General features: G+C 40.7%; 1 protein-coding gene across 1 annotated transcript in view; it reads left to right on the top strand.

The window, feature by feature from the left end:
- Positions 1–433: 433 nt before the first annotated feature.
- scarf2 (scavenger receptor class F, member 2) overlaps positions 434–10,311 on the top strand; it is a 21,362-nt gene continuing 11,484 nt past the window's right edge. The window contains exons 1-9 of the mRNA XM_046034031.1: positions 434–1,077; positions 3,408–3,463; positions 3,561–3,662; positions 4,273–4,792; positions 5,517–5,735; positions 5,956–6,084; positions 6,378–6,481; positions 9,524–9,638; positions 9,969–10,066. Coding sequence (XP_045889987.1) covers positions 968–1,077; positions 3,408–3,463; positions 3,561–3,662; positions 4,273–4,792; positions 5,517–5,735; positions 5,956–6,084; positions 6,378–6,481; positions 9,524–9,638; positions 9,969–10,066 — 1,453 coding nt within the window. The 5' untranslated portion in view covers positions 434–967. The remainder of the gene's footprint in view (positions 1,078–3,407; positions 3,464–3,560; positions 3,663–4,272; positions 4,793–5,516; positions 5,736–5,955; positions 6,085–6,377; positions 6,482–9,523; positions 9,639–9,968; positions 10,067–10,311) is intronic.

Genomic DNA, 10,311 nt, shown 5'->3' with positions numbered 1-10,311 from the left:
CCCCCCCACCCCACACACACACACACAAAGGCACACATACTCTCCCCATCTATCAATTAAACTGGTGTTTAGTGTATTTGTTCTACAAATCTTACCTACAAATCTGTCATTGTTTGTTTGATGAGCATCAAATGCTTTAAATATGCAGCTATTTTTGATAATAATGAAAATAGTTATAGGCTATTTATCGTTAAACAAAAGGCTATCGTCCTCTTCATCATTTGTGTGTTTTTTAAAAAAACAAACAAATAAGGCCAGAAAACTGTATTCATTTATTTATTTATTTTTGCCCAGGCCATTCAAACAGATCCTGGCTAGGCTCACAGGCCTATGTAAATTTGGTGGCGCACGCATGGCGCACAAAGCCAAACATAGAGTAACAAACCAGGAATTTCCCTCCTGCCACTCCTGAGAGCGCAAGAGAGGACAACAGTTATGGATTAGGTGCTTCTCCTCAGAGAGTAAAAAGCGAAAGGCAGCTAATTTTCTGTACTCCTTTGTCAAGATTATCATTAATCTACATGTTTCCAGACGCGTTGAGGGCATTATGTTGGGGGAAAAGTTGTTTTTATGTCATTATGAGTCGGGTCTGGACATCAGCAGTAAATGATGGCCTTTTTTAGAAACTTTGATGGAATATTCGACGCACTGCAGGAGAACAACTTTTATCAAGAATACTGTGATTTGCAAGTTTTGGTTTTCTGACTTTTTTTCTTTTTCAACTGTTGGCTTGGTATTTCAGTCGCTGGTTACTTTTTCGCTGCCGAGTTTCTCGATGGAGTTGGTGGCCAGAGTTTTTTAATCACCTTTTTCGACCAGGATTTGATATTTATAATGTAGATCCATCTGGAGTATGTGCCTAAAACAAATCGAAGTGTTTGAAATCCAGTGAAAATCCTTCGCCACTTCTGGAGAAAGGGAAATGCGGAGAAAAAACGGCGTCTAGAAGGATGCTGTTGCTTGTACAATGGAAGTGAAGAACTCTTTAGCTGTTGTTGCGGTGGCTTGTCTCTTCTTTTGCTCCACTTTCAGCCAAGAACTCAACCCTAAAGGCAGAAATGTATGCAAAGCACCTGGGTAAGCATCAGCGCAGAAGACAACATAATTTATTCCACTGGTTGTTAATGCAAACCAGCTTGTTTTTAAGTTTTCCTTGTGACATTCATTCTCCCTTGCTTCGGGTCTGCGTCTTTAAAATAGTCTCGTCAGAGTTGAAATTGCATTAAAAACACAAGTGTGATCTAATTCCTCTGGTATTTTTCATTTGCTTGGAGAATATTACTAATTAAAACTGAGCAAAAGACAACAACAACTTGATAAGACTGACATCGTTTGCATTGTTGGCTTTATGCGCGAATAGCGGTTCTCACTAAAGTGAAAAGCCGCTGCTAACTGTATGAAATCAACCACTGAATTCATTCTTTAAACGTTTTTTTACTTTTTATATCAGGGATTCTTATTAACACGGTTTTATTAGATATATTATTTCACATTGACCTCTTTCCTTTCTACATAGGCTATAACGTGTTCCCAGTCCTCTGCATAGCAGGAGGAGGAGTCCTTGGAGAGAGCAGCTGTACAGATGTGTAGGCCTACATCTGGAACAGTGATTTCATTGCTCTGTAGGGGGCGCTGGCATTGCTCATTGACCTTCACAGCATTCGTGGCACCGTTTAATAACACATTGTGGTTGACAGTGCACTTTTAAAAGTTTTTAAAACGTAAAGGAGCATAGCTTTGTTGAAAGTTGATCATTCAAAATGAGAATCAACTCTATGAAATGCAATAGAATAACTGTGTATCCACATATCCAGACAGCCCCATCCCAAATGTTAAGGGATCCAAAAAGCATTTCTTGATGACCTCTAGGATTATAGCTGAGCCTGTGGATATCTGGTTACTAGTGTAAAAGAAAACCATCCACGTCCACAATTGCTGACTGCAGCATCCAAGCTTGTTGTAGTGATGTCTATGAATTTAGAAATTGTGGTAGGCAAGAAACAAACAGCAAATGCAGTCCAGGGTTCGTTTTCCACTACGCTGTAAAAGATGTGTGATAAGAAATCATGAGCTTCTAGATTGTTGAAGTATCTCATGTGTCCTGTAACAGAAATTGACGTCCTTTCAAGACTTTGGGACGGATGAGAATGACAACTAAACTAAACTGAAATTAGCTTATCTGAAAAGCCTTAAGAAATCAAGAGCTGCTCTTCAGTATTTGTATTGTACTTGTCCTGCCGTCTCATTCTTTTATTCAGTGGGCAACAAATTGTCATTTCCCCCCAAAATATAGCCTATTTTATATAATATATGCCTATTAGTGCATTGCAAAGTGTTCAGTGTGATCGTACTGGCCTCTACTGCTCTACAAGTTTGACATGTTTCCCTCCTTCCAGTATTCAACATGCATTACAGTGAACTCTCCACTCACCACTCACTTGTTTTTCCCATTATGCCCATTATGTGTTTTATTTTTCCCGACTTGAATGCGATGCTTTCAGCACTGATGTAAAAAAATGTGTTTTTGAGTGACTGAAAGAGCAGCTATTGAAGTCCTTGGCAAATGTAGTTGGTACATTCTTTATATAATAGTGGAAGGCAAACAGGTGTGTTCCTATGCTTCTAAACACCAAATGAATTTTACACACCAGTGAATGCAATCTTTCATCTTGAGTGCTGAAATGGACTGATTGTGTACTAAAATATCAGCAAGGGTTAACTCCATACATGCTGACTGGATTGCTTGAAAATTGGAAGCAGCTCAGTTCCAGTAAGTTGAATCCAGTACCATATTATGCAAAAAAAATGGTAAAATGCTTGTTTAAAAATCACACCTTGAATAACAAGTGAAAGCGTACAGAGGTTAGACCTGTAATACCACGCACCAATTTTGGCAGCCACTGCTCATTGACCGAAAGTAAACTGCCATCTATAAACACTTTTGAGGACGCTAACGTGTTGCTTGGGCCCCAATGAGGTCACAGACGTGGGAGGAAGAGGAGACACATCCTTGTTTTCCTGACAGGCGTAAAACTTGGCAGCAAAATAGTATCTCTGAATATTTATTTTCCTTCTTCAGTATTTCCGCAAAATCAGGGGAAATCTAAACCTGATAAACTATGCTGATTCAGGGGTTAAGGTCTTTTGAGTTTATGTACTGTATCCAGATGGGAATAACCCCTATTCAGATCATTATACAACCATGTGCTTGGCATATGCATCACGTGCAATGCCCTGGATACATTGGAATTTGGCATCAGCCGCATTACTAAGAACTGTGAGATCAAAGAGGCATGAGTTGGGTGTGGATTCTGCCGCTTTTGATATGCATTTGTTTCACTGTACTGCTTTAAGATAGGTTCTTCATCATTCCATTCTCATTCTGAATCTCATAACTTGTTTTCCAGATCATCAGGAGTGTGCTGCAGCGGATGGGGACAGCTAGGGGATGAATGCCTGACACGTATGTACCATACGGAGTGCTAACATTTATCAGTGCATGTCATATAGCTCGCTGTGCAAGCCAGTTGAATAATGTGGCGTATTCTTGTTCACCCAAGCTCTCTGTGAAGGCAACTTCACTTGCAAGGAAAATGAGGTGTGTGTCAGGCCGAATGAATGTCGCTGTCGCCATGGATACTTTGGAGCTAGCTGTGACACTAGTAAGATTTCTTTGTTACATTTTTTATCAGTATTTCTACCTTTTGCCTCTTGACTATGGTGTTTAAAGGTCAAATGAATAGAACATATTTCACCTGTAAAAGAACACTTTAGCTCTCTTTGAAGTTTTTTGCTATGCTAGTGGCATGGCAATGGTCTTTCAGTTGGTTCATAACTTTGCTCCAGACTGATATATATCTCAATAATTATTGAGGGGATTGGCATGAAATTTTGTACTGATGTTAATGGGGCCCATAGGATAAATCCTAACGACTTTGCTAACAGGTTGGCATCTGTGGTTCTGAGTGAAATGTCTTGACAACTATTGAATGGACTGCCATAAAATTTAGCACACATGTTCATATTCCCCACAGGATAAATTATGATATATTGGGTGATTCCTGTTCATCTAGCACTCTTATTAAATCAACACTTTTTATTTGAGTTGGTGACCATCGTAAACATTGTACCTTCAAAACATCAGCATGTTAGCATTGCCATTGTGAGTATGCTACTACTGTATGGCCTCACACAACCTCTAGTATGGCTGTAGACTGTAGACAGTTCAGAAGAATTGTTTCCATTTCCTGATTACTGATTGTCTTTTAACAGAGTGCCCTGCCCAGTTCTGGGGCCCTGACTGCAAGGGGAAATGTAATTGCTACCCCAATGGCCAGTGCGATGACTTGACCGGCGAGTGTACCTGCAACCATAATCGTTGGGGACCTAACTGCGAGAATCCTTGCTTATGCCAAAAGGGCAAGTGTGACCAAGAGACCGGCAAATGCACATGTCACCCTGGTGCCTGGGGTCCCCAGTGCAACAACAACTGCTACTGCAGCATCAACTCCATTTGCGATGCTATGACAGGGCGATGTATGTGCAATCCTGGTTGGACGGGGAGGAACTGTGCAATCCAATGTAACTGTAACAATTCACCCTGCGACCAGTTCACGGGACGCTGCCAGTGCCGGGAGAGGCTGTGGGGCCCACGGTGTGAACGATACTGCCAGTGCGTCCACGGCAAGTGCAACCAGGCGGATGGCTCATGTACCTGCACACCAGGATACCGTGGGAAGTTCTGCAGGGAGCCGTGTCCTGCCGGGTTCTATGGTCAAAACTGCAGGAACAGGTAGGGGGGAAAAGCTTGAGAGTGAGCAAATGTGCCATTTCAAAACTACAGGAAACATGCAGTTTTAAAGATGCCTAATGTTCAGTTCCCTTGTCTGATCCATAATATAGTGTGGTTTGTGGTTTTGATAGGAAATAAGATTTAATATATGCTGCAGCTGATAACCCTTAAAATATCTGAACATGTTATTTAACAGACCAAAAATAAAGTGAGATTTGGGAGTTGGTATTCACATTATCCCATCATCATCGGCCGACATGGTTAAGTGCTTTAACTTGCATGGACCAAAAAGAACACAGGTAGAGTTCAGCATTCTCTCGACATTGATTACTGCTCCTCTCTTGCGTTTTCCAAGATGGGTGCTCTCATATTCCATTCTTTGTTGGAATAAAATAAAAATTGACTTTGTTATTTCTGTTATCATCTATATTTACTGATCATAATCTTTGTCTACACAAAAAGAGCTTTTACATTATATACCTTGAGATTCTACTTGTATTGCTGAAATGAACCATAGAGTGCTGCTACCAGCTTACTACAACTTGGACAACAGATTCCATCTGGTACACATTCCAAGGGAGCCGTATTCCTTTTTTATTCCTTTTACTTCATCATGTTTCAGATCCTTAAACAGTTTTAGGCCTACTATATTAAAATCAGATGGAGGCTTTTTTCATGTGTAAAGATAAATGACAGCTATTTTTTTCTGTTTTCCTGACCACAGGTGTGGGCACTGCAAGGGCCAGCAGCCTTGTAAGGTGACAGAGGGGCGCTGCATCACCTGCGACAGAGGCTGGAATGGGACACGGTGTGACCAGCTCTGCTTCAAAGGCTTTTTTGGCGAAAACTGCCAGGAAGTGTGTCCCACCTGCAAAGACGGTCACCACTGCGACCCCACTCATGGGACGTGCTCTCACTGTAACCCTGGCTGGATCGGGGACAGGTAAGAAAACACACTGAGTAAACGAAATGTTCATATTTTGTTGTTCAGTCAGAATTTTTTTCCTGTAGAGCTTTATCATTTTCAAAGTTAAAAACATAATGGCAGTGCCTTTAACTAGTAGCTACTCTAATACCATTTTCCACACTGTGATAATATCTATGACTCATACTGCTAATCTTGAAAATGACTGTAATCATGGCATTCCTTTTGTGTGTGATAGGTGTGAGGTGCTTTGCCCCAATGGCACATATGGCGAGAACTGTGAGAACAACTGCAGTCACTGTTTTAATGGCATCTGTCATGTTGTCACCGGAGAGTGCCTGTGTGACCCGGGGTTTTATGGCACCTAGTAAGTCATAAGACACCTCATTCCCAAAAACCTCATGTTGATGCCCTAGGCAGCTTTATAGTACACAGGCTTTCATACTACTTTTGTCACACACTTTTATATCTTGAGAATGGAATGAGCAAGCTTTTGAGGCAAATTTTTACAGATACCGATGAAGATAGAAAAATGAAATTCCTACAAACTTTCATCAAAGGAAAAATTTTGCCTGGAAGAAAGAACTGATCCCATTTATCCATTGTCACTTGGAATGAACATTAAACAGATGTTGTTTTTGTCTCTTCTCTTTACTCAAGCTGCAATATGACCTGTCAACCTGGCCAGTTTGGAGTGAACTGCAACCAAACCTGCTCTTGCAATGACAAGAACTGTGATCCTGTGTCTGGTACTTGCTATCTCCGTAAGAAAATCTCCTTTTTTAATTTCAACCACATGCTTTGTGGTTATGGTGTTTTTAATGGGTTTTATGTGAACAGCTGCAGTCTGAAACTAGCGTTTTTCTCAGTAATGTACCTTTTCAGAGACAAAATAAAATGTTTACTACTTACTCGTACTACACATACAGAAAGAATTATAACACAAAGAGTTAGTCAAAGATCGTGGGGGTGGAAGAGAATACACAGTAGCACAATGCAAGTTCCACATAGAGATGTAAAAAAATGTAATGGTAGCTGTAATGATAAAAAAATTATTAATAATAAAAATATGACTATAATAATAAGATACAAAACATTGTAGCAGCAGGTGTTTAGCAGGAACATGGGGGCAGCAGGCTGCCCACAACCACAGATCCAGACACTGGACTCTGGCGGTGCAGTGTTCCAGTGGTGGAATAATGTACTATGAGCACCTAAATATATGACTATTAAAGGCTTTATAGGTGTGGAGAAGGATTTTAAATTCTATTTTTCGATTTTACAGGGAGCCAGTGCAGAAAAGCTCTTGTGCTCTTTTCCTAGTTCTTGTTGATACTGTCCCCAGCATTCTGGATCAACAAGAGAGATTTTTTTGGGGCAGCCTGATAATATGGAATAACAATAATCCTGCCTAGGAGTAACAAATGCTGGGACTAGTTTTTATGCATCATTTTGAGACAGGATGTGCTTGATTTTTGAAATGTTACTTAGGTGAAAATAAGGCAGTCCTTGAAGTTGGTTTCATGTGAGATTTAAAGATCATATCCTGAGCAAAGATAACTCCCTATGGTGGTTGAGGCGACCAGGGTGATGCCATTTAAAGTAACTATATCTTACGATAATTCATCTGGAGGTGGTGTTTGAGGCCAAGTACTATAATATCATAAAATTGCACATCATCCAGGTTTTTATGTCCTTATGGCATGCGTAAAGTTTAGCCAACTGATTGGTTTCATCTGACTTGATTGATAGATTGGGTACCATCTGCATAAAATTAAAATGTATGGTGTTTCCTAATAATATTGCCTAAAGGAAGCATATATAAGTTTAATACAATTAGTCTTGTGGCCTTGTGGAACTCTGTGACTAACTTTGGCGTGCATGAAGGATTCATCGTTAATGTACAAACTGAGACTGATCAGATTAACATGACTTAAACCAGCTTAAAGTGGTTCCTTTATGCCAATTAAATGTCTCTGTAACAGGGTGTGATTGTCAGTGGTATCAAATGCAAGATCTAACAAGACAAGTAAAGAGACAAGACCTTTGTCCTCTAAATCCTGACTGAAGATCCTCAAATAAGAAACTACTGTTGTGTAGAAAGCCACAGGCATCTGCTTTCTCAAGGACCTTAGAGAGAAATGGAGGATTGGATATAGGCCTATAGTTGCCCAAACCCCCTGGATCAAGAGTGGGCTTTTTAAGAAGTGGTTTAATTACAGCTACTTTAAAGACAGATTGATCATGTCTAAATAGTTCGCTGTACACACTAAGTACCAACAAACACAGATATTCCGGTCACTGTGTGTAGTGGGAGAGTTAACGTAGTGAGGCCTTGATAGTGTTTCCAGACTCAGACGGGTGTCCTTTTTATGGCTGCGTTTGTTGGCTGTGTTCCTGTCCAGCCAGAGAGAGAGAGAGGAAGTGAGAGAGAAAGAGAGAAAAAGAGAGAGAGAGAGGAAGGAAGGAAGAAATAAAAAAAAGGGGGTGGGTAAAATATAAGAGAACTTGGAAGGGGGACAGGGAGGGAGAGTAGAGGAAAAAGTGGACTACTTGGAAGGGGAGTTGATTGGAGTCAGGCAAGGAGAATTTTATAGGACATAAAAGTAGCATGGGCATTTTAGCCATGATCATGATAGGTTGCCCAGTGATATCATAAGACCTTGTCACTTTTATCTTAACCTACTCCCAAACCATTTTCCATTCTTTACCAAGCTGTGAGGACAGAGCAAAGACAACATGTCACACCCAGACTGCCCACCAATTCATCTCAGCCTTATGTGACAGTGTAAAAACAGGAGGGCCGCCGCTGCTTACCCCTTAACTGATGGTTTGCTTCTCTTCTGGTGTCATTTGTCCTTACAGTCACCAAATGCTGTCCATACTTATGCAATACAGCACTTTTTATATTTAGGATTTATCCCACTTGAAGAGGGAGGGGTACTTATAAATCCTTGATGACTTATGGTGAGGTGTGGAAGCAAGGTTTTATAAATATGGTGTTTCCAATATGAAGTAGTTGTACAGTATATTCATAGTTAAAAGTTGAGATCATGATTGAGGCCTTTATATTGAGCTGGTGTTCAACATGTTTTGCATATCATAAGTAACCAATACATATTCTTTATTAGACAAACATATATTTGCATGCTATATGTAGTCAGCATATTCATATAATTATGTTAGTATATTCATAAAATATTTTTACTATACTGAAACATAACAAATTGGGCAGAGGTTGCTGTGGCCGGGCAGAGACCCTGTAGTAAAGGGAAGCCCAAAGGAACTCCCTCTCCCCCGCTGACAGGGAGTCTGAGGTTAAGTAAGACCATGCCGAGGTCCGCAAAAGGAGGATTTCAAGTGTAGGGGTAATGACATAAGTGTCACGCACAGAGGAAGATGCTCTTGAGGGACCTGACACGGAGTGTGTCAGTGGCACAGTTAAAATGAATGAAGTGGGTGATTAGCGACCTAAGTTGGGCGGTAAATATGGACAGTCCAAGAAAGAACCAGGGGCCCCTTAAAGAACACAGATACAGATACATAAATTAAGTTGGTAAAGGCAAAGTGACAGCTGTTACAAATCAATTGTTGAGGCAACACCATCTTTTAATATTATTGTTACAAAGCTAGCCATCACATTAATAAAGATTATAAAACCCTCTTCTCTTCGTCATTTTAATGTACTTAAATGTACACTAAATTTTTATACTTAGCTAAAGGTCTCTAGTGATTTGTTGAAACTGGCATTCAGTTTTGCTGCACCAATGTGGCACACCCAGATTTCCCTGCATCTTGTCTTTCAGAGCCCAACCAGCGGATGGGTGTGATTGCGGCTGGAACCCTGGTCTCCTTTTTACTGATTGTCCTTCTCTCACTGCTGTGCTGCTGCTGCCTCTGTCGACACAAAGACGACCACAAGTGAGTGATAGATAGGTGTCGTCACCTCCGTGGTCCATGATGGGGGCTCGAGTTCCTAGCCGGAAGCTTGCCCTGGTTATGAAAATAGAGGAACATATTTTCTTTTTACTGTCTCTCCCATATACCAGGTTGTTGAATCGGTAAATGCATATAAATTGTATTTTAAGTACTTTTATATATTGACATTACAGTGTGCGTAGCAATGTGAGCAGCCCGTGAGCCCGCAAAAGAGGCACGGGGCCAGGTTTAATATGCCTCTTTTGAATGATTCATTTGGATTTCCATGGCGTCATCCCTTTTCAATCCTAACCAAGACAACTCTACCAACAGCAAAAAAGCCAAGCGGATCCTGTGTGGACGATTCAGCCGAATCAGCACTAAACTTCCCCGTATTCCACTGAGGCGACAGAAACTGCCCAAAGTAGTTGGTAAGCCCCAAAACTCTGTCTCATATCCTACCGCAGTGCTGCCAGAAGCTGCTGTATTTTATGTAATCATCCTCTCTGGTGCTTGTACAACACGATCTGCTAAACTTGCATCTCTCTTAGCTGCATTAATAGCCAATGCATAATTGAATGTACTGTAATGATATTCAGCTTTTGACATACAATGGAGGTGTTGCAGAATATGAAAACTATGGTTTCACTTTCAGTGCTTTTAAATGTATTCAGCT

This window comes from Micropterus dolomieu, linkage group LG21 (genome assembly GCF_021292245.1).
Source record: "Micropterus dolomieu isolate WLL.071019.BEF.003 ecotype Adirondacks linkage group LG21, ASM2129224v1, whole genome shotgun sequence".
NCBI lineage: Eukaryota > Metazoa > Chordata > Actinopteri > Centrarchiformes > Centrarchidae > Micropterus > Micropterus dolomieu.
The sequence above is the reverse complement of the archived record's forward strand: the minus strand, read 5'-3'. Positions and strand labels throughout refer to the sequence as shown.